The 26,531-nt window shown below is 31.5% G+C and overlaps 1 protein-coding gene across 1 annotated transcript in view; it reads right to left on the bottom strand.

Moving 5' to 3' along the window:
- Positions 1 to 26,531, bottom strand: part of LOC139527379 (tudor domain-containing protein 1-like) — a 73,578-nt gene that overhangs the window by 35,162 nt on the left and 11,885 nt on the right. Inside the window, exons 7-13 of the mRNA XM_071322796.1 lie at positions 20,663 to 20,750; positions 19,217 to 19,688; positions 18,603 to 18,733; positions 17,887 to 18,023; positions 15,898 to 17,390; positions 14,410 to 14,534; positions 13,287 to 13,403 (exon numbers count right to left, since the gene is read on the bottom strand). Of these exons, the coding sequence (XP_071178897.1) occupies positions 13,287 to 13,403; positions 14,410 to 14,534; positions 15,898 to 17,390; positions 17,887 to 18,023; positions 18,603 to 18,733; positions 19,217 to 19,688; positions 20,663 to 20,750 (2,563 nt within the window). The remainder of the gene's footprint in view (positions 1 to 13,286; positions 13,404 to 14,409; positions 14,535 to 15,897; positions 17,391 to 17,886; positions 18,024 to 18,602; positions 18,734 to 19,216; positions 19,689 to 20,662; positions 20,751 to 26,531) is intronic.

Genomic DNA, 26,531 nt, shown 5'->3' with positions numbered 1-26,531 from the left:
CCACAATCAAGATTTCATCGCTATATCATTTCAAACCTTATACAGAACATGAAAACTAGTTATAAATCAATATGACTGTCAATGAACTATGGAAGTTATACTATAATACTAGCAAACAACCTTCGGCCATCACTATATCATCGTCCTACACATACATGAAATATTTGTCACTGGCATTAAAACAATCACAATCAATAATTCGTCGTTATTTCAAGTCAAACCTTAGTTGGAAACATGGAAAATAAATACAAATTAATATGATTGTCGATGAAATATAGATGTTATACTATTATACTAGCAAATAACCTTAGGTCATCACTATAAATATATATATAGCTATTTCATCGTCCTAAAAATACATGAAATATGTTCCACTGAACGTTAAGCAACCAACAGTCAATATTTCATCACTATTTCAAACCATTGAAGGTAACATGGAAACTAATATGATTGTCAGTGAACTATAGAAGTTATACTACTATAAAAGCAAACAACCTTATATCATCACTATGCCATCATCCTACACATACATGAGATACTTGCCACTGGGTTTTAAGCAATCAACAATATATAATTCTTCGCCAATCGTATCAAACCTTAGAAGTTACCATGCAACCTGATTACAAATAATATGATTGTCAATGAGCTACCTATGGAAGTAATGCTATTATAATACAACAGATCGTTGGCGTTTTAATGGGCGGAGTTGCCTTCCAGGAAATATTTTATATTGCTATATTTGACAATGACCATAATAATAAACAATAAAATAAAGCAATATCTTACAAAAATAATATCAAATTGCACAAAAGAACGAGAAATAATGGATTTAATATATTCAAAGAAGACGGTGAACAAAAACTATTTACAAATTGCGAGAACTATTAGAAACAATAGCAACATGTACAAAATGTGTTTCTGAATATATTCTGTCTATAGATATTCATTGGTTATAGTTCTGCCAAATTAAAATATTTTGATTCTTTCAGATTAAGCTGTCTGCCTGTGAGGCTTACTTTCTTTTACAAATGTTTCACCGTCTATATGATTCTTTTTTGTTTCTCTTGATAAACTTTATTTAATTATGTACAATTAGATATTCACTAGACAGTATTTGTCGGCCTCTGATGAGGGTTTACCTTGGAATATTCCTGAAAGAACCCGAAACATTGCATATTAAATTCTATAGAATTAAGCAATATAAAGTACGTAGTGTCAGGTCAGAAATATTGATGCCATACCATGAATAAGTGGATTTATGGTTCAGTATTATATACACCAAACAAATTAATAAAAAGCTACTTTCTCGGCATTTCTTTTAATTTAAAAATTAAAATCTGGTAATGATCAGTTGATATTGCAAGAAACTTTTCTGTACCGCATTTATTTGCTAAGGTTTGCTTCTTAATTACACAGTAAAATTATATGTGTCCGATTTTCCAATAATTAGTTCTGTAGCCCGAGTTGTGACTGGATTTACAGGTGTGCGATTGCGCAATTTATTGCCCTCCAATTAATCACCTGAAATTAAGCTGGAGGAGAAGTTCTAAATGGATTATCACTTGGTAATTGTTTTTACAACTAAACAAATTACTTTATTTAAACAGAAGCACTGGGCAATACTATGGTATTCAATCCGGAAAAACAATATATGTCACGGTACATATATATTATATATATGTGTGTCTCTGTTAATGATAAAAAAAAATGCACGATTTTTTAATATAAAATATTTGAAATAAAAAAAAATATTTGGTTATATTAAAAATGATAAATGATGCATTAATATAGAAATTAGAAAGTAAATTATTCTACAACGACTTGCCATGTATATGAAATTAGTACCAGTTATAACTTATTAACTTTGTCACTGTAAAATTATTATAAGTATAATAATTAATAACTGTAAACTTGCATGTAATATGATTTCGTCTCAATTTTTACAGATAAACAGTATTCTAAAATACTATTAATTGCCGGTTGTTGAGATCTAGCTAGACGATCAATTTGACTTAAACGCGTTGTCATTTGAATCGATGGATATGATTGGACAAAATTAATTAGCATTGTCGATAACCTATTGTGATTGGGTACATATGAATTGCTATCGAAAACAGGGCGTAAATGCATTTACGAATCGCCCGTTAAACTGCAATTATCCAATAATGTGGTTCCCGCGTTCCTTTATTATAGATTGTCGACTGTTAATGCATTTATGATCGATAATGATAGATTGTCGACGATAAGTTCGTAAATGCATTTACAACCGTAAAGTATACTTTACGCCGTACATCTATAATGGTCGACCGATAATCTATCATTATCCCCGATAAATTGTGATTATCTCATTTATGTGGTTCCCGCGTGCCATATGCGTGCATTTAATATTGCGATTTTTAAAAAATACACAAAAATGTGAGATTAATTATTGCGATGTCAGAAAAATCTACATATGTTTCAGATATAAGAATGCAAGTTCTTATAACGCAATACTCACTCAGTCGCATTATTGGCATTAATAAAAAAAACTCGCAATAATTTCTCAATTTACAGTATTGCATTATTTTAAGCATTGGTTGGTTGTAGTTAATTCAACTTAAACTCTAGACAAAGGAAGATAACTCCAATACTTAAAGAAAACTTAAAGATGACTTTAAAAATGACATCATTGATATCTTTAGAACAGATTCTAGATTCCTGCACCTTGCAAAAGCTATGTTCATTTCTAGACAAGTATAACATTATTTTGTAACTTGGATAACTGAGCATGCGTTTCTTTGATAAATTTATGAAATATTCATGAATAGGATGCATAGAATGTTGTGATCAATTGACTACATTTTGTGTATCTAAAAGGTAGTGATAAACCTTGGAAGATTTAGATATCAAGTCAGTATCAGGGTTTTGACTGCATTTCTTGCAATCTTTACCTTATAAAATCATCCTTAAAGTTAAGTTAACATGTATTTGTTCAATTTTTTTATCACTTTTTTTTCTATAACGTTTTAGCTTCATCAAATCAAAATGGCTGCTTTCCAACTTATTTATCCCCCCAAAAATAGGAGTCATCCCCACCACATGAGGTCATTAAAAAGAAAAATTTGGTAAGAAACATTTTGTCCAAAAAAAAAACTGAAATGGTGATTCTCTTGACTTCATTCACCATATTATAATTAGAGCGGGACTAAAACTGTGATGTTAAAAGTTGGCATGCATTTTATCATTTTATTCTTTTTAGCCAGAGTTTTTCCTAAATAATGAATACCAAGAGTCAACACCAATACCATAGATTTGACTTTATCATGTGACTTTTCTCCCTTTGAGCAGTTCATGTCTTGTACCACATTATTTGTAAGGCTATTTATTTTCATCAGATAACAGTCAAACATTGGAAAATGAAGTTAATTCTGTCCATATGATATAATTTCACATATATATATTGAATAAACTAAAAACAAAATTAAAATAGGTGATAAGGTTTTATAATACACTCTTTGTTAGAAAATAATTTCTTGCAGAATGACATCAAATCTAAACTTAAACAAGAATGTGTCTATTGTAAACAGATGCCCCACTTACACTATCATTTTCAATATTCAGTGGACTGTGAAATTTGGTTTAAGCTCTAATTTGGCATTACAATTAGAAAGGTTATATCATAGGGAACATGTGTACTTAGTTTAAAGTTGATTGAACTTCAACTTCAGCAGAAACTACCTTGACAAAAAAAGGTTCAGCTGAAGCGGGACAGACAGCCAGTCAGACAGACAGACAAATGGATGCACAGACAGGAAAACATAATGCCCATAAATGGGTGACAAATATGTACAAGATAAAGAATTATCTAGCTGGTAGTTGTATCAGTTGAAGAGAGTATAATAAAATATTTGTTATTCTATATATGCATCAAAAGAGACTACCGCGTATATTCTCAGCAAAATATTACTTGAGCTGAAAATGCTGAACAAATGTTTCCAAAATAAACAGAGCTACAGATATTTTATTCTTAGAAAACTGAATCAATAGATATAGGAAGATGTGGTATGAGTGTCAATGAGACAACTCTCCATCCAAGTAACAATTTATAAAAGTAAACCATTAAAGGTCAAGGTACGGCCTTCAACACAGGGCCTTGGCTCGCACCAAACAGCAAGCTATAAAGGGCCCCAAAAATTACTAGTCTAAAGCCATTCAAGAATAGATGTGCAGAAATGGAAAGATACAACAGTGTGCTATGCTTAATTAATGGACAGTCCATAAATAGTAAAATATTTCATTCTAATCATCACATCTACATACTTTAGACCTATATAACACTACATCAATTACCTTTAAATAATTAACGTCAATACTAATTACTGTAGTAATTTAAACTCATTGCGTAAACCCCTGAGGGTTTACGCAGTATATATTGGACGAGTGATGTAGTCTTTCGGAACACCGGATGTTAGTCGGAACACTTCTGGTCTTTCTATGACCACCTTTCAAATACATGCGCAATAGCTATGACCACCTTTCAAATGCATGCGCAATAGCTTACAAATCTGTTGAATATGCATTAGCATCTTAAGTTGCTATAGAGATATTTTACATATGATCTGAAATTTATTATGATATAATATTTTCTTGCACACGATTACAAGTTGCTAATATTAACCTACATGCGTAGTATTTTAATTAGTCAAACGATGTAACCAGCTGTGTTTAGATATGAGATAAGATTTCATGTAAACAATGCGCTTTATATTCTGAACGAGAATAATTAAAAATAAAATCTTTAGAAAGAGTTTTAGTAGCATTTTATTTTAGATTTTACGTTTAGTGAAGATGTACATGTTGTAAAAAGCAAGCTTTTTATTTTTTTCATACTGAAATTAAAGGGAAGTCTTTCTTGCATATGATTAAATTACAGTTATTTTTTTGGTTAAATATTGCAACTTTAATTTAAAAAAAAAATGGTTATTAAAAATAAAATAAAATAGATATTGAATATGAAAAAATAAAATATTTTGAACGAGAACAATTAAAAATAATATCTTTAAAAAAAGTATTAGCACTTTTTGAAATTTTACGTCTAGGATAGACCAAGGACATGGAAATATAATCATAAATACGTGCCTCAAATAGGTGTAAAAACGAGGATTTAAAAAAAAATCGTTTATTGAAAATAACGTTAAAATTAATTATGAAAGTTATGTCCGTATTTATTTTCATTAATATTGCAAATTTAAAGTTATTTTCTTTGTTTAAATATTGCAACATTATTTACTTTTTTTAATAACCTCTGAATCCTTTTCGTCATTAAAATGCGACTGATAAGTATAGATATTCAATATGAAGGGGGAAAAAATAACCGTGACTGAAATCTAAATCTAAAATTTATTTTAAAAAAATACACATTTGACCAAGCAGATGTAAGAAATGATACTTCAAGCAATGAAACAACGAATTAAATGTGCCACTTTAATTACGACTGATAACCTAAAAATGAATCATGCATGCATTTTTAGCAGACTTAACCAGGTCGGCGATAAGATATCGAATGTAAAAAAAGAAGATATCGGGTTTGGTGTCAATGAGACAACTATCTGCAAGAAACCAAAATAACACAGAAATACAAACTATGGGTCACCGTACGGCCTTCAACAACAGGCAAAGCACGTACCGCAAAGTCGGCTATAAAAGGCCCCGAAATGACAATGTAAAACAATCGGTCAAAAAAGAAAATTAACAAAGTCCGTATCATCGTATGCGTAACTTAGTTGCTCACCAGAGGAACTTTACGCAAGCGTTTAAACACGCGTTCCATAAGTTTGAAGTACGTCGAAATGCAAAGGTATACGCTTGGTGAACGCTTTTACTTCAGGAAAATTTTAATGGAACATAAAAAAAATCATTCAGCTCAAGCGTTTGTCAAACGTATATACATGTACCTGTAAACTGTACGCACATAATATACACGCTACAGGAGCGTTGAAAACGCTACAGATAAGTTTTAGACACGTTAAGGGCACATTGCATACAAAAATACTTGTCGCCTTAAAGCTTTCATTTAGGAAAAGAAGTCCGATACGGGTGAAACTTCATCAAACCTACAGAAGATATTACACCCTCTCTAACCATGCAACATGGGACTAGACATAGAAGTACAGGAACTACTCACATTAGTTTGAGCTGTACAAGATCTACAAAAATATCCCGCCTGCCTCAAAGGTGCATATAGGATCGACCATGGTCCAGCACTTATGATACAAATGCCAACCAGAGTTACAATGACGTGGTAGTAAGTCTTTAAAGGCTACCAAGCGGCCTCCAAAAATGAAAAAAAAACTACTATTTAGTCGGCTATTAAATGCCCCGACCATTAAGATTTAAAAACAAAAATCAAACAAAACTAAACAGCCTTATTGATAACAAAATAATTTACGAAAACAACTTGACCGACATGAATTATGAACAACAACCACTGTACTACATGTTTCTGGCTTTAGAATGGACATTGGCACATAAACAATGTGGTGGCCATAAACCCAACCCTCCCAAATGAACCAAACCTTAAGGACAATACATCGCAAGAAAAAACTGTAAAATATCAGTTGCAATTTGCGTCCCTAAAATTATGGGTACGGTGCACAATAATCACTTACATAAAAACAATAGACACAAATCACTGAAATAATCGCACTTACCGAAAGCTATTTCAAAGCTAGTGAACATGTAGACGAACCAGTGGACATAGACGGACTGGTAAACATGTAAACAGACAGGCGAATGTGACAGACTTATTGACAAACATTCACATATAGACAGACCTGCAGTTGGGAATGTAGGAAGACCAGGAGAAACGCTAAGGTACGCTTTACGCACACCCAATACACGCTTTAAGCTCGTTGTGCACACGATACAGATATGATTGACAGGTTGAATGCATCAAAATTACTAGCGTTTTGGTAGCGTGCATGATTTTTTTTACCTCGGCCGACGTACGTCGGATCTATACGTTGATGTGTGAAGCCGGTATTACATTATTTAAACCACTAAACAGGCAATGTCAGTTTCTAATTCTTATGCACAACAAAAGTAATATAAGACAATACATCTTTATTAAACAATTATCTAATATATATATAATGCCAAACAAGCATTTGGGTTTACGATTGCATTTCTTTTTTTAAAGAAAGCAACTTGTTTTATCATTTATAATGAAGTTACATTTCCTTGCAGATTTGTCATACTAGTATAAAATTCATCAAAAGTTAAGTGAGAAGGTGTAATGCTACTTCGTTCATCCTGTTCCTGTTTCCTGATATAGGGCAGGTCCTCAAAGTTTTCCTCGTTATAAATTGCATAAATTCTTGGACTCTTTCTAAGACTGTTTTTGAATTGTCTGATACTGCTAGCAGCTGAATCTATGGAGAAAGTTTTCTTCAAGGCTAGTTTTTGTTTTGTCCATTCTTTTCTGACATTGGGTTTGTATTTCATTTGTGACAGCATTACAAAATGTGAAATGGCATTAAGTAAAGACCTTGATTGAAAAGCAATGGCACAAAACAACAGCACAGAGTCAGTTTTGTTTATCCATTCAATATTTCCATTTCTTGTAAAATTACCTATAACATGAACAATGATGATTTCTGAAGTAAAGCATAAACATAATGTTCCTAATTCAAACTGTACACAAACAATCATTCTCTTATGTCGTGAGACAGTTAAAATACTCTTGTGAAGGAATTTCTTGCTATTGTCAAAATGACTCATACATTTGTACGAAATAAACATGCTTATCAATGAAATGATGATACCCAGCATCCAGAACGAGGCTATTACAGACAAATATACGTCATTGTAAAAAGATATAGGGTTGCACTTGTCCACCTCTTTGGAATCGTTCCAACCAATGATCGGCAGAAAACCTAACACTAAAGAAAAGTTCCAAAATAACATGATAGCTGTATTGACATTTGCTTGATGTAATTTTCTTCCATTTGTCCATGATTTAGTCAGTCGACAACAAAGGTCTGCATTCATCCACAGGAGGAAGAAAAAGGATCCTAACGAAGCAGATATGAAAAGACATTCAGGCAGGAAACAGTTAATATACAAATTATCTTTCCTCTGTAGAATAAAGGATTTAAATATACCGTAAATTGTCATTATCATATCAACAACCAGCAGGTTCCTCATCAGAATCAATACAGGACTACTCTTTCCAGAAACAAACTTTGTAATTGATAATCCTAACAAGTTACTTAGTAAAGCTAGAGCTCCTACACAATTTATGAGTGTGGTGGTGACTGTCGGAATCACAGGATCGTTAGGCAAACTTTCAGGCAAGTTCATAGTAGTGTTTATAGATGTTTGTTTAAACATATTTGTATTTGTAAAATAATTTTGAATCTATCACCGAAATTCTCACCATGATGATCTATAAAACGTAACTATAATAGTCTTTTGAATTTAATCCATAAGTCCATAACTCTAGTTTCAATATCAATATCTGGCAAGACTTCCTTTTACTTTGACAACTGCAGATTTCATTACTAACATCAGCATGGAAAGGTATCCCTATACAATAGTAATGTGGTCCATTTTTTTCTTTTTGTTTATATAGTGTTTAATAAATTTCAATATATATGCTATGAAAATGTGACCGTAGAATTACCAATCCTATTTCATCTAATTAACATTCAATCTTCTTAACAGAGATCAAATATTAATTATATAATGTTGTGTCAGTAAGGTCAACTCCAGAAAATTACTATAAAACACATGCAATGACATGATAAAATGATTAAGTACTGAGAAAAGAATCTTTTTAGAAGCTAATTAATACTGTTAGTGTTTTAATGACTTTAGTCATGCAAGTGAAAAGAAATAATATTTACATGATAGTGAGAAGGTTTCATCTCAATCAAGTACAAATGTACAAGATTGTTCTCAAGAAAATATGACAATTAATCAATTTCAATATAAGCTGTTATCAAATTCTTAATTCTCAAAACTGCAAGAAGAATTGTTTATCTAGATTATGTAACCATCATTGACATCTCTACTATTAAAGGGGGGTCAATACTTGGGGGAAACTTGAGGCTCTAATCAAATATTACACACAACTTACTTGGTGAGATGCAAATTCGGTTTGATTTGGAATAGAATTTCAGACATGGGCTATTTCAAAAAAAATGATGCCAAAGTGTGACAAACATGGTAAAAAATTAAGTCATTGCTAATCTTTTTTCTATCATTTTTCTTTCATCCAGAGATATTCAAGTTTACAAAACTATCAAGGGTTAATGCAAAATAATGAAAATAAAAATTTTAACAACATTTTACTCATAAGAATTCATCCACTTTTCAAAGGAAACAACAAAATTATAATATCAAAATACAAACATAAAAAAGAATATAAATATCAATGTAATTTTTTGGTTTGTTGCAATAAAGGTATTAAATGATTTCCTGCAATTTTTATTTACTTATATACACTTTTTTTTTTTTAAATATGTAAATTTCACCAATTTTTAGTGTATTCTTTAATATCTTATTTCAAAAGTTTTTATATCTCTTTGCAAAGGCTTTAATTTTATATAAAAATTATAAGGAAGCAAACATATATGATCTAATTACATCCTCTGAAAATTTCACAACAATTACTTCAGTCAATTCTAAGTTTTCTTCATTTAAAAAATACAAACATATGTTTTTTATCCTTTTGTTACACTCCTGACATATTTTTTCAGTAACTATAAGACTGTTTTTTAATGGAATGTTTAGAAAATCAGTAGTGATATCTATTTTAAATTTACAATCTCACAAATAAATAAACCTATTAGATATTTGATTACATATTTTTTTAATTTCTGAGCAAAGAGCAAACTTTTAACATGTTTAATGAGAATTACACTTTAATTTTAAAGAATGTTTGGTAAATAGTGTGCAGAAAAATCACTTTTACAAGACAGATCGGCTTTCTCATTTCATTGTAAAGATGTTACAATTATTTTAATAAAGAATCATGTTGAATTTTGTATAGATAAGCTACATCAGAAACATTTGTTACATTCCTGACCATAATTTATTGCTACCATATTTTAACCTGAAACTGACCTGAAATCATGTAGAGTCTTTATATTTCACATATCATTTTAGTGCACATTAAGAACAGGTTGATTTTTTTTATATATTTCTTACATATGTACAAATTTTGCTAATGGTCTATTTAAAAAAAAAGATGGCTTTCCTTTAAACCTTGTTCAGTCTCTTGTTTAATACTATATATATGCTGTTTTTGTGTCAGTTAATGTATTATGATAAGTTTGTTCGTACTACCAAAGATGGTAGCAGTATGTGCTCTGTATAAAAAAAATTGTCCAAAAATGTACCCAAAAATGTCAGGAGTGTAACGCTTTAAAATGTTTAAGTGTAACATTCATGTTATTTTTTATAGAAACAATGTTGTTATTATTGGTTTTCTTTTCTTGAATTTGAGTGTGAACACCATCTGTTGCAGATTATCAGTAACAAACATGCCATTATTATGGCCTTTATTGCTTTTGTATGCTCAATACTTGTATGTCAGGACTGTAAAACATTTAAACAAGCTAGTTCAATTGCAATTTTAGTTCAAAAATTTCAAAAGTAATGATGTAGACTTGTATTCTGTGTTAAGCTGAGGTGTAGTAATGTCATTTTATAATAATTGTCAGCTTGTTTTTCTTCCAATAACTTACCTTTGCTAATAAGATTGAAATAAGGCATTTTTTTGTGTTACACTCCTGACATTGAAGTATTGAGCATACAAAAGCAATGAAGGCCATAATAATGGCATGTTTGTTACTGATAAACTGTAACAGGTAATGTTCACTGAAATTCAAGAAAAAACAACAACTATAACAACATTGTTTCTAAAAAAAATACATTTTAACCCAATTGTTACACTCCTGACAGACTTGGGTAGTCCTCTTATTGTAACCATAATATTCCAGTAGTAGAACTTCAGGGTCAACTGGATGCACCTGTGCTAAGCTATGATACTAAACAAAAAACATAAACCGTGCAAGATGTACAGAAACATGTTATTTAACCTACTAAGACATTTTCTGGCAGCATATTGACTATTACTAACATTTTTATTTTTACACAAACTTATTTGAATTACCTTATGAGGCTCATAAAAATGTAAATATATGGAAGATTTGAACAAGAAATCATAGTCAAGATATAATAGTTTGATGAAAGATATTGTTTGGTATTGTATCTGCCCTTATTTATTCTATATCATCAATGAATGCACTATGCTTTCTTGTAAATGTCACACTAAAAGCGTTACACTCCTGACATTTTGAGGTACATTTTTGGACAATATTTTTTAAACAGAGCACATACTGCTATTATCTTTGGCAGTTAGGACCAACTTATCATAATACATTATCTGACCTAAAAACATTACAGATATAGTATCATACAAGAGACTGACAAAGGTTTAAAGGAAAGGCATCATTTGTTTGAAATAACCCACATCAAATTGTTGGCTGTTCTTAAATTTATTTGGTGGTACATGTCTTCTCTCATAAGCAAGAGAATAAATTCAGTCTTGCAAGACATATTGTGACTAGAAGAAAGTTATTTTCAATCAGAAAACATTGACATTGCAGGGTTGTGGAAATATTTGTTGTGAGCACTTGTCCCTGGGCAAGTAAAACTGTAAATTTTACTTGTCAGAAAAAAAGTTACTTGCCCTGATGGTCCCAATAAATATTGAAGTATTTCATTGTTAGGTAATATATGATTCTTAGCATTGTTTTGCATCACAAACAAATGAAATCCATTTGTTTATATATGTGTAAAAATTTAGGAAAGTAGGAAATAGGTTAACATCAATGGGACAGAAACCCAACAGCAAACCAACCAATGACACAACATGTAAAGGACAATTTTGCAGCAGTTTTTCAATAAAAATTGTAGCCAGTACATACATATACTAAATTTAGAGGACAGTGAGTGCAGAAATTGAAACTAAATAATAGATTAACCATTGATTTTTAAAATTTTTGGTGTTTCTCTCAACTGAAACACTTGGTTTTTATGCCCCATTTATTATGCCCCATTTATGGGCATTATGTTTTCTGGTCTGTGCGTCTGTTTGTCCGTTCGTCCGTTCGTCTGTTCGTTTGTTCGTCCGTCTCAGGTTCAAGTTTTTGGTCAAGGTAGTTTTTGATGAAGTTGAAGTTCTATCAATTTGAAACTTAGTACACATGTTCCCTATGATATGATCTTTCGAATTTTAATGACAAATTAGATATTTTCCCCCATTCTCACAGTCCACTGAACATAGAAAATGATAGTGCTGATGGGGCATCCGTATACTGGGGACACATTCTTGTTTTCTTGATGGGCAATTAAAGCATCCCTTCTATTTACCACTTTGACAACAAATCATGTTGACTTCCGATCTATAAATAAGACAAAAAAAAAAATTTATTTTCAGAACTTCCTTCCTAGAAAGCCAGGGGCATCTGATATCCACGATGTCTGAAATTCTTGTTCCATAATTTATTTTAATACTCCTTGTCCTTCTCCATTTGCATTTTCGGTTTTCTACTTGACTAGTTAATCTTTTTGTCTTGTTTGCCTGGTATTTTATTAAGTATTCATCAATCTGAATCTCGAAATGACACTTCCAGTGAATGATAAAACCTAATTGACGATCCTGGGTCAATGGACTCATATTCGCATACTTATTTTTTATTATTTGGGTAATCGATCTATTTCCAGTGTTATGTAATATTCATCATCATGACCATTGATTTCTTTTACATAAGTTAAACATCTTTAAATACGTTTTGAAATTAATTCTATATTTTTGTTGGATTTGAACTTTGTTTTGTATATTTTTTTTCTTGTTCACGGGCAACCCAGACAAAAATAATTACTTGTCCAGTTGTTCAAAAGGTACGAGTCAGGCGAGTCAGGCATAGCATTTCCACACCCCATTGACTGACAAATATATATATTTGGAACAAAATCTGTCTCATATAGTAATCCCCATGTCTTGCATACTGCAACATAATGCAATTTCCTGGCAGGCAAGACAAAAATAAATTGTGGGGGACAATCTAGCCTCTGGTGAAAAAGTTAAGTTATAACAGTGGCTACCCAAGCATCATCTATATTTATTTTGTAGATTTGGTTACACCAATACTTACTACATTTGTACTATGGCCATAAATGGCAACTCCAGAACTTTGTACTTGTATTTTATAGTCTTAAAGCACACTGATACTTACTATAGCCAACAGTAGCCACTCCTGCATCATCTACGTCTACTTTGTAGGAGTTTCTAGCTGACAGAAAGTCTTCCATCATAGGATCCCAGGCACCAAACTTATCTAAAGCACCAACTTCTGTAAGATAATCAACAACTGACTAAAACAAGAGCTGACATTTTATATGTATAATGCTAAGATGTATCACATGCTGCATTATCTGAAATATTTTGAACTCTTAAAACTAAGGGCAAAGTTCAGGCAAACCTTGCAGATGCACCATTTCATGTACATGTAATGATTTCACAAACATTTTTTTTTAAATCTAATGCATATAATTTCAGGGGTAGAGTATTCAGATATATATTTAATTCTCAGACCAACAATTCAAACATGAATATGAGGTGAAGGCCATATGTCATATGTCGGGGAGATATATAATATAATCATTTCAAATTATATACCCAAGAGTACTCTGGTTCCAATTTCAATGTTTATGAATATTATTCCAATACCAGGGATAATATGTATGGTGTAAGGAAAGTCCAACACTAAAGGTCCCTTGTAACAATTTTTTTCTTTTCTACGATCAACAGTCAGCATGTTGCAAGGCAAAATGTTTGCCTCTTTCAAACATAGTCTCATTTCCCAGTCTTACTTTTCGGACTATTTGTCTAGATCAACACTCAACAATTTCTATATATTTTAAGGTTTAACACTACTTGGATCTAGTCCAGATTTTAAATTATGAAATGATTGCCATAGGACCTTGGGCAATCAGTTAATCTCATATAACAAATCTGTCTACCAAATATTGTTTACTTATTAATGACAGAAAAGAAGCAAAAGACAAATGTCAGATAAATATCTGGCTGTTGGTTTTCTCTTTTGAAACGTGGACATTTTGTTGTGCTCGACCTTTCAAAGATTACTACTGAGGATTCATCATTATGTTGGATTCCAATTATCATGAAACTTGTGGGAAGATATGAACCACAAATTGAAATATTCAACGAATTGCAAGTTTTCCATCAGGTTTTATAAAGCTGACTTAAACAGAATTACACAATCAAATATCAATCAACGAAAATTTGTACCCATGAAAATAAACAAATCCAAAGTATTTGGTATTCAATGGATTTACCTGTTTTGAGATCTTCTTTAACATCAAGCTCAGCATAACCTTGTTTTATAAGGTCGACATTGATGCAGATTTCTTCTTTGTCATTATTATCTACCAGTACTACCTTCAATGGATCTGCATCTACACTGAAATGTTGAATAATAAACATTTTTATAATCATAATTTTCATTTTCAATAAAAAAAAAAAAAAACTCACAGCTCCACATTGTCACTGAGCTAACAAAATTTCAACAGATTCCTTTGTTCAAAGACTCATAACACCTTGTTGTGATAACAAGAACAAGACTGACGGACAGTCAGGTTAAAACATTACACCCTACAGAACTTTATTCTGGGATAAGGGGTCCAGGGATAAGGGGTTCTGGGATAAGGGGTCCTCAATGTATAAATATATTCACTTTATTACCAGTAGCTACAAGGATACATTGAATTATGGCTATTATGCAAATGTACACATTGCTTTAAAACAGTTATTTGATTTCTAAGTAAGCTTGAACAGCTTTAATAGCCAATTACTATAGTTGAAGACATCAAAAGCAATGGGAGCAATGTACCTGGAATCCATATATGTATCAAGTTTCAATATTCTACTCCAATAAAGCTTTAGTTGAGTTATACACTATTAGTTTTCCAACATTAAGATACCAGCCTACACAAATGCACTCTAATTAAAATCCTAGTCTGGACAGAAAATTCAAAGAAATATGAAACAAGAATGTGTCCATAGTACACTGATGCCCAATCCGCACTATCATTTTCTATGTTCAGTGGACTGTGAAAATTGGAAAAAAAAACTCTAATTTGGCATTAAAATTAGAAAGATCATATCATAAGGAACATGTGTACTAAGTTTCAAGTTGAATGGACTTCAACTTCATCAAAAACTACCTCGACCAAAAACTTTAACCTGAAGCGGGACAAACAGACGAACAGACAGACAGACGGATGGATGGATGGAAGAAAGAACGGACGCACAGACCAGAAAACATAATGCCTCTAAATGGGGCATAAAAAAAACATGTTGCTTAGGCCAAAAAAAAATATATGTCTGTTTCCTGTTTCCCGACCGTCCCCAACTCAAACCCCCCGACCCTAGATCTTTTATTCAATTCCGGAAAAAAATCGTTTCCGGTCCGGAAAAATTCATTTCCGGTCCGATCCAGATCTGTATTTTACTATGCCCAAACAATCAAAATGGCTGCTCCCAGCACAAATGTGCTACAATTAAGGTTTAAATAATGTCAGCACTGGGAGAATTATTCAATTAAAGCTTCTTTAAAGGGATTAAATCATTTTTGGGTACAGGACCCTAACCAAACATGACATTTAACCGACTGCAAATCTGACATAGAGTGCAAAAAAAAAAAAAAAAAAAAAAAAAAAAAAAAAAAAAAAAAAAAAAAAAAAAAAAAAAAATCCCAGACCTACCGACCCCGATTTATTTGCCTTGGAAGCAGGAAACAGACATATATTTTTTCTTGGCCTTACCTTCCCAGTGTCTCCTCAATACTTCCATCTACTATTATCATTTTTAACACTTTGTCGTCTCCTGTCAATTTATTGAAACATTCTTTGGCATCAGCTGACCAATGTTTACTTTTCTTTACAGGTTCAGCGTGAGCAAGCGAACTTTTAATAGCTAATGAGGGAATATTCTGTAATTCTTTGGGTAGGGGAAACAATCTTCTCTTTGGTACTATTTCTACATCTCCGTAGTCCATGTAAAACACTTTGATCTTTCCAGAGACTGACGAGTCTGAATCATTTTCACATACTTTCTGTGGTGAATCAGGGGTTTGTATAATTTCCATAACCTGGGCCCTGTAAAACTTATTGTCCTCCATGAATTGTGCACAACATACATCATTGACCTTTGGGGTCAAAGTTTTAGACAATTTCTGTAGCTGTTTCCGTGACAACTTACTATGATGAGTATTTATGTTATTAGACATGACATTGAGAGTGTTTGCAGTGACTTCAGATACAATATGGACAAAGAAATGTGACGGGGATTTGACAAAAGAAAGCATGACATTATAACAGTTCAGTGATGTATCTATGTTAGGTAATGGTATATCAGAAGTAGTCATCTCAATCACTTCTACTTCATTGTTGTTCATTTGATCACAATTAATACTATTGGAAACTGTTAAAATGTCTGGTTGATTTTCAGTTACATTTTCTTTCCTTTTACTATGTTTTGCAGACTGTTTCATTTCTACATCCTGACAAGATTCTTTGCCATCACATATATTTTGTTTCATTTCTTCATCTCTGCAAGATTCCTTGTTATCACTTATAGAATTTTTCACAGTGCCTAATGTCTGGTTATCAGAATCCCTTTTCAAATTAAACTTTCTGTCAGTAACTGATGCACTTTGTTCTTCTACTTCAATTTCAGCCTTAATTTGATCTGTAGCCTCCGCTCCTGAAGCACTATTATTCTGTTCATGTTCTGTATAATCTTGTGAATCATTCACGCCTGTATTTAATAAAGTAGTATCACAATTTTTCAGTTTACAATTTTCTGATTCTTTGGAATGAGATTCAGCTTCTTCACATATATCATTTGTTTCAATTGAGTTTTGCTTCTTAATCAGAGATTCTTGTTTATCAAGGTCAATTGTTCTTACTTTCCTACCTGTTGAGTCTCCAAATTGTTGGGTTAATTCGTTAGAAGACTGAGGAGAGTAATTTGATTTCGGAGAGAGTCTATAAAACATCATAAAGGATGTCATTTGTTCTTGAATTGTTACCATTCTTCCAATGTTGTTATTTATCAATATTGTTTGAACAAATACAGGTGTTGGGGTCCAGTTACCGGGAATGGTAGAATTGAAGAACAGATCTACAATGTTTGGAATATCTGGATGCTGGTTTGGCTGGATTAAGGTACAGAAAAACTTTTTTGAATTAGCTAATTGTGAAAATGTAAGAATATCTTGTTCTGACCACACTCCATATTTGTTGTTTGGAGCAATCTGGAAAATAAAAATGTGCGCTGTCTGTAAAAGGGTAATTATATTGAGAAAATATTTTTTCTAAACTATGATTAGTTAAAGTAATAAATCTTTATACTGACTCTAACCCCATCACTTATATCTTATCTCTCATACGAAAACTGTGTTCTGAAGTTACAGTGAAAAATCAATTGAAGTACAGAGATGGCAAAAATTGAACATCAATAAACAAGATACCCACAACAATGATTGTGGCCAATTTTGGTTATAGTTGGCCCAGTAGTTTCAGAGAACAAGATATTTTAAAAAGTTTATGAACAACATCAACGGCATACAAGGGATGTAAAAAGTTCATTCAATTCTCTGGGACAGGTGAGCGTAAAAGCAAAACAAAATATGAAAAGACAAATAAAACTGGATATAATAATGGTTAGATGAGGTTTCATGTAAAGGCCAAGAGAAAAACTCTATAATATAACTGTTAGTATCTGTATACATGGTATAGCAAAACCAATACCTTTGCCAATGCACAAAATACAGCCTGAGCAGGAAGAGATGTAAATTGAACAGGCAGCTCTCGTAGATGAGATAATTCCCTCTTCTCAGCATTCCCATAATCAATGAAATAAACATCAACTTCTGTAGGAGAACAATCTGAAATTGGATAAGATGTTTTAAATAAACATCAACTTCTGTAGGAGAACAATCTGAAATTGGATAAGATGTTTTAAATAAACATCAACTTCTGTAGGAGAACAATCTGAAATTGGATAAGATGTTTTAAATAAACATCAACTCCTGTAGGAGAACAATCTGAAATTGGATAAGATGTAGTGTGTAAATGATTGGTAATGGATCTATTAATATCATTCATTATTTATAGTTTGCACCAAAAGATGCTGAGCACTCATTGCTGTGAACAAGAAAATCAGGCAAAACTTTTAATTTGATCATTTAAAGTTAAACAACAATAATGACAATAATATATAGATCAGTTACAATGTCTACATAGGCTCTTCTTTGGTATGGACACAAAAATATAGTGCTTCTTGTTGCATGCACCCCTAACAAAATAGAATGAGAATGTCAGGATTGGTTTTATTTCATCCATCTCATCATGAAGTTCTTTGAACAGCGATGATTTTAATGCACAAAATATCATGGAAATAATTAATCGTATGATTGACCACAGATTCAAAGCTTATCATGAATTGTTCAAAACATACAACCCACCTGACATATTCACATCTGTAATTTTTGCCCTATAATAAAGCTGATCTTGAGAGAATTGGGCCAGGTACACCATTCCTTCCTCAACCTTTTCTACCCTCTTCAGTAATTTCCCTTCAGACTCCATGAAAACCCTTCAAATAGAAATATAAAGATAATGATCCTGAACACTGAAAATGAATTTATCAATGAAAATACTTTCCACTAGAAACTAAAAGAATGGTTTCATCACAGTAAGGTTAGTATTTATGTAATATGCAGCTGACAAGCTTTTTCTTCACATTCAAACTTCAGACAGAAGTAAAATGTAAGATTAAACAATTGCATGATAAATGGATTGATTTGTTGTGGATCAAACTTATACTGCCCTCTAGATGTTATCTTTTGGTTTGTTTTTTTAGACAAGCTAATTATTTTACATATCTTCTAAATTTTTAAAGTTCTATTTACATTTTTGATTTGGTGTGAACAAAATATACAAACCATTATTTTACAACTGTTTCAAATTATTCTAATTTAGTTTATAGTTCAGACTTAACTTAAATGCTGATATACCAAAAGGTAAAACAGTAATCAGCTTTAACTTCATAAATGTTTTTGGCATAATAAAAGCATACCTGATATCCTGCATCAGTTTCTCTAAAGAGCTATTGACGATTTGAATGAAGAAGTTCCAAGGACTTCTCGTTTCACTGACAACAACAGGCATTGGTCTACCCACAGGTAAACTGATCTCACCAATACTAGTAGCAGTCAATCTGAAGCTGTCTGAAGTTATATTCATTTCCAGTGGAATGGAGGTTTTCACAGAACTTTGAGTATTTGATACAGCTAGGTCATTCTGACTAGAATTTACAGATTCAACTGTAAAATATTTTTCAATTATTGCACTTTTTGTTGTCTCAGACTGGGATTTAGCTGTTTTATCAGTGGTTCCTCCATTGTCTGGAGTTGATTTAGATCCTACAGCTGTGTCAATATTACTTTTGTTTAGATTGCTACCAGTCTGTTGATCTATAGTGTCTTTTACTGGAAATGTTTCATTTGTTCTTGTCTGTGAATTCTCTCTGCTTTTTGATGGTTTAGAATCTTAAAAATATTTTTTATAAATAATCAAAATAAATTTCTATATAAAAACTTCAAATTTGACAGCTAAACAATAGGATCCAAATGAGATAATATTCTTTCATAAGTGCATTTGAAATTTATAAATATCTTCATATTATCAAACAAACTATTTATAAAATTTAAGCCAAATTACATATACATTGTCTTGATAAGCAAACCACCTCTTAATTCAATTTATCAGAAAACAGGGAGTTGGTGGGTGTGTCTGTCTGAAAAGCTAATAAAAAGTGCTCACACATTACAATACATCACTCCCAATCTACTTACTAATTATTAAGTCATTATGTTGATACTTTAGAACCATGTGATGAATAGTTTTAAGTTTATTTAACATAATTTAAAATATTGAAAGTATCGGCAAACAGGAAGTGGGTGTCAGACAGATCTGAAATGTTTCAACCCAGCACTGTCAAGTTGCTTACAAAATGTGAAGTCCTTTTGTTTAATAATTCATTCTGAAAAAAGTGTGATGAAATAATTAATGTACATATGGAATTCAGAATATTAGTCATTATTATTTGGAAACTCACACAGTCGCATTGGTCAAAATAATCAAAGTGCACTGAGGGGTGAAGGCAAAGGAAGTCAACTTCATTTTTCAAGATTACTTTAACAATGACATCATTGATATTAGATTCTTGCACCTTGCACAACTTATATAATTTTTTGACAAGTATAACATCATTTTGTAACTTCAAAAGCTCAGCATATATTTCATAGAAAAAATTCTGGAAATGTACATGAATCCGATGTTTTGAATGTTATGATCAATGTACTATGTTTTGTTTATCTCAAAAGTATTGATCAACCTTGGGAAATTTAGATACCAAGTCAGTAACATATGGTTTTGATTGCATTTCATGCAATCTTTACCCAAAAACCTCATTATTACTTCTGAATTTTCAGTATCTTATATATTCATAATAAATACATACTTTTTAGACTTTTATTATCCTTTTCTGCTTGAACTATTATACCTCTGAGAAATCTGGTAGCAACATTAGTGTCCAATTTAGGCTGTCCCTAGAAAACATGATAGTTTACTGTAATTAGGCTTGTATAGTTGGTCCGAGACCACAATTGTCGTCCCTTGATTTTTCGTTGTTCACAAATATAGTCCCTAGTGTTGACAGTGGGTTACTTGCCATTAATTTTTATACCCAGTGATCTGGAAGGTTTTTTTTCACTATGGGCCCAGGGCCCCTCAAAAATAAATTCAATGGGCCTTTTTTAAAAATAATGGGCCATGTTGTCAAATGAGTGGGTCATTTTAATTGACTTCTGTAAAAAAAAATTATCAGTATATTTTGGCAAAGAGGTGTTGATACTTACCTTTATGATTTTAAATAAAATCATGGATATTGTTCCTGTGATTTTATAATTTCAATTTCAATGAATATACAGTAACTTCTTCCAACTCCAACAATATTTTATTAAGTCAACCTTTATTCACAATGTTTAAACTGGTACTGTTGCCTTGTTCATGTTCATGTTTTTTTTCTACATTAAATTTGGGTCTTCGTTGAGGTAAACGGACAGAAAGTCACAGGACAAAAAGTCACAGGACATAAAGTCACAAATTTGATAGGACAAAAAGTCACAGGACAAAAAGTCACAATTAATTTTTTGACAATTGTTTAAATATATAAGAGAAAGATCTTGAAATATTTCTTTTTATTACATCTATTCATTTCTAAGTGTAGTACATTGTTCATAAGCTTTGTTAAATGAAAATTTATTAAATTGTAATCATGCAAAGGAGATTTTTCTTACCATACTTATTCTAGACGTTCCGTTTCAGAGGACATTTCAGGCATTTCCTCTGCACTTCTTGTATTATTATAACTTCATCACGGTGACAAGAATAACAGTATAGAGTACCATTAATTCATAGAACATAACAACAAATCGCTGAAGTCATGTTTACAAAATGTGAAAACGAGCCAAAGACCAAAAAATGACAAGGACAGTTAGGCGTCTTTTATGGAGACAAAAACTATATTCCTAAAAAGTCTTGGGTTTCTTCAATCGAAATAATAGCAAGCTAAACTAAATGAGATTATTATTAGATTTAAATCTCGTCTGTACTTGCCAAATTTCACAAATTTAAAGTTGTTTATAAGCAAATATATTATGAATGATGGTTAATTACGTTTTTCGAGTTATCAGTTAGACCGCAAGGTTCTATTATTACAATAGGAAAACATCGAGACGTAAAATCGCATGGTTTTATTATGATAGGGAAACACCCGAGACGTCCCAAAAATATATAGGTGCTCCTATTATTGGAGGAACATTACACAGTTGTGAACACACACATTGCGGCACGGAACACGATCGGAAATTCATTTGACTATATCTAAACATTTCGAAACGAAGTGAAAAATATCGAGCGCCACGTGGGTGCTTACATTTGTCACTGTATGCGCCATTTCTTGTCAATATGCGCTATAGGCGCAGGGCGCACGTCCTTCCCGATCACTGATTATACCCCTTCCAAATTTATTTCTCCATGTTTAATGCCTCAAATTGCAAGTAGGGGGGGTGAAATTGGATATGAAATCAAAGATATAGCCATTACATACAGTCACCGTATCCAACTAAGTAAGACATCACATGACTTTTGTGACATATAGCGACCCACCATTTTGAATGATTTTTCCAATTTAAATTGCATTGTTGCTTCAGTAAAGTTCAAATTTCTTATTAATCTGACCCTTTTTCTAACTTTTGCAAATCAATCCTTGATATTCTAACATATTTCTACCAAACAATGTTGGTCCTGACAGCTTATTTTTTTTATATTCCGTCCCTGGAAAATCGTAAAAAAATCCTGTTGACTCAATGTTAAATATACCGATAACCATGTCTACTTGTACACCAAACTGAGAAATTCTGTAAATCAAAGTCAAACTTTCCAACTCGATTGGGTATATTTAAACATATAAATATCTGGCGAAATATACTACTTAAAACAGATTAATTTTAGAGGAAATTCCGTCCCACATTGATTAAAAAAAGCGATTTTTTCAGGATTTTTAAAAATGGCTGAAGATTTGGAAATTAATTTTAGTCCTCATGTATTTCATGCAGAATCTGTGCTGTTTCTGTTATTTTCTTTAATGATATTTCGATATAATTGATTTAAAAATTTTTTGATGAAATATAGATTATGTCAAGTATGAAATTTATTAATTGTGACAGATATCCAAGATGTACAGTAGAGTTCCTATAAAATAATTAACACTGAAATTTATAATAAAAAAAATTTTCGCTCCTATTTTAAGATATCTTCCCTGATGTATTTATAACTTATCTTTATTCAGAAATATATATATATATATATATGATTTGCTTTTAGAAAAAAAAGTTTTTGTCCAAAGAGAAAAAAAGTAATGCCCAAAAATTATTATATAGACAATAACTGTTTAGTGTCTTTAAATATCAGCTGTATTTGTACAAGGCTAGGAAGCAAGGTGTATGCGAGCTTTTAGCGAGCTACTACACCTGTTTCGAGCCGAGTACAAATACAACTGATATTTAAAGACACTAAACAGTTATTGTCTTTATCCTGCAATTAATTCTGTATATTGTTTGTGTTTTGAAAGACACAAAAACTAACATATTTAGCATTTATTTTCGATTTGTAATCCCTTGAGGCCCGCGTAGTAATATCAAAATCACACATTACGCTGAAGACGGGTTCGCAAAAAAGAATCTCAAATGGTCAACAATAATACATCGCTCAAGGTGAATAATTATCTATTTTAACATAACAACTAATTTCAACAGTAAAAACAAATAACAAAACATTGTCAAATTTGAAACAGAAGTGTACGAGTTGTCCTACGCTTCAGACTTGATATTCACTAAACATGCATGCTGAAATTGACATGGTTGATTTTGTAACACAATCATACACATTCAAGTTTTGAAATCGACAATTGTCATCGTCATTGGAATGCAACTGGAATACACATTCTGAGGTCACACAGGTTCAAACAATACTCAGTCCGGCAGTGGGCGGAGCTTTAAAGCGATATCTGTATAGTATACAGATACAGCATAGCGATATCTGTAGGGCTGTATCTGTATAGTAGGACACCCAATTGCAGGATAAAGATAAATATTCTATACCTTTAAAAACTGATGTCCCTTGACAAACAGGTAAACTCTGACTTAGGTTTTAATGGTACAAAACAATATATTGTCAGGTAGTGTCAACCCATAAATGTCATACCTCTATTGTCAAACCAAGGAGCCATCAGGTGACATTAACAACCTGTGTATACATGAGTTTAGATTTTGTGATATACAAAAGTTTTGATAAAGAACTGTCACTACACATAAATAGTTTCTCTTCCTCATGTACGTATACACAACAGAAGAAATATATACCATAAAGAACTTATTGAAAATATGAATATTATGAAAATTCTTTGATTAGTAAATGTTGATTTTTGCTTAAAAAGACTATGAAATATACGTGTTTCAAGATAATTGTTTTAAAGAAGTATTCTGATTCAAATTTTATATTAAATACATTTTTCTTATTTCATAGAAAATTAAACAAGATTTCATTGCATATGATTTAAATTTTTGTCATTTATTTAATACAATATTTTAATTAAAATGCAGGCACTAAAAAAAATTGATATTGAAATTTTAACTCCAGATTGTGTACAAAAAGGTGTTATTGTATACATGTAGTACATTTTAAGGTAAACGGACAGAAAGTCACGAGCTAGTCAAAAATTTGATAGAACAAAAAGTCATAAATAATTTGATGACAATTGTTTGAATATATGAGAGAAAGATCTTGAAATGTTATCTTTTTGTAACATATATATATATATATCTTTAAGGTTAGGCAATTAATGATAAGCCTTGATAAATGGGGCGCACTACGTTTGCGCGCATTTGGGGATTAAAATATTTTACGTTTGCGCGCAGCTTTTGGTTACATTTGCGCGCATTCATTTTACTGGTAATCTCAGGTAAAAATAATAATTCATATATATTAACACAATGATTAAATTATAATTGACTATACTTTATTGGTATTTTAATAATAAATATGACTATCAATTATTAATTTTGAAAATAGTTTGTTAATTCAAATTATATATTGTTCATATTGAATTCTAAAATCAATTTAAAATCCCGTTATATATATCTTAAGTTCAAGTTATGATAAATGGGCTATGTCACAGATTTCTTAATCTTTTGTCTACACCTTTTACTTGTTAAATTTTATATGAAAATCGAAAAAAATATCAGGCTTTATCTCCTTTTTCCCTGCCTAAGAATAGACTTAGACTAACTGAAGGGGTACTGATAATTGTAGATAATTGAACAAATTGATAAATAAATAAGTATTATGACCTGTATTTTCCCTAAAATATTATTGATTGAATTCTTTCAAAATAGGTGCCTTAGGAGACTTAGACTAACGGAAGGGGGTACTGATACTTGTAAATATTTGAACAAATTAATAAATAATAAAGTATTATGACCTGTATTTACCTGAGTTTACCTGTAAAAAATGCGCGCAAATGTAAGCAAAAGCTACGCGCAAACGTAATGATTTTTGCGCGCAAATGTAATGGTAATGCGCGCAAACGTAATGCACCGGATAAATGAAAATTAATAAAATTTAATCATGCAAAGGATATATTTCTTGGCAGAATGAAGCCATTTTAGTATCAAGACACTTTGACATTTTGTTTTCATAACAATTATTTAATCATTATTGATATTTATTAAATAAAGGAGTAGGTCCAGTAAGACCTCTTTTCGGCCCCAAAATATAGCAGTTTTACAAAATTGTTAAAATGTAAACTTGTAGTTATTTATTGGATAGTAGAATGGTTCTGCTACATAAATATGGGCTTTTTTTGACAATACAATGCACATATATTGGGTACTAGCACCAATAAGTCATGCTAAATTACTGAAATCTTCACAATTCCAGCATTTTAGTTAAATTTTAGACGGTTTCCGTGTAAAACGAAAGTGGCCGCATTCGTGTTCATCCAAAATATTGAAATGGAAGTTGTATTTGATGATAATACATAACATATATAAAGATTGAGGATGAACACGGATGCGGCCACTTTCGTTTTTGACAGAAACCATCTGAAAAGTGACATTTTTTCGCATATTTGGTAGATTTTTCATATTTGAGCTTGAATCGGATCGATTTTTATGACTAAATAAGTTAAAATCTTTCACATAAATGAATTGAATCATATGAAATAGACACTTAAGTGTTTAAAAAGTGGTCAAAATCTTTCGTCAGATGAAACTGAAATTTGAGGCCAAAATCGGTCCTTACCGGACCTACTCCTTTTAATTACAAAGTTGCTTCATATATAATAGTTCAAGGAAAAACAAAAATTTGATTTTTAAAATTAGCGTTTTCTTGTTCAAAGAAAAATAATCTCAAAACTGAATTGTGACTTTTTGTCCTGTGACTTTCTGTCCTACATTCCATTTTAACAAAATTATATACCCGCTCATATTTATCAACAGAGTTATCGGTCCTGAATAGGGCTGATATAGTTGGGTATGGGGTCATCCATAATTGTCAACCATTTTCCAAAGTGTACAAAACGTACACTTGGGGGGAGGGGGTTAAAAAATCAACATTTTTACTGTACGCTTTTTTTTTATTTCCAGAATTTTTTTTCGTTTCAGCATTATTACAGCAAAGAAGCCATTTTTCATCTATGCGTTTGAAAATAACGTGAAATTGTACATTAACAAAGCAACAAAATGGTATCTTTATACTCTTTATTTTGA

Source organism: Mytilus edulis, chromosome 1, assembly GCF_963676685.1.
Source record: "Mytilus edulis chromosome 1, xbMytEdul2.2, whole genome shotgun sequence".
NCBI lineage: Eukaryota > Metazoa > Mollusca > Bivalvia > Mytilida > Mytilidae > Mytilus > Mytilus edulis.
Note: the sequence above shows the minus strand (reverse complement) of the source record. Positions and strands in the feature narration are given on the sequence as shown.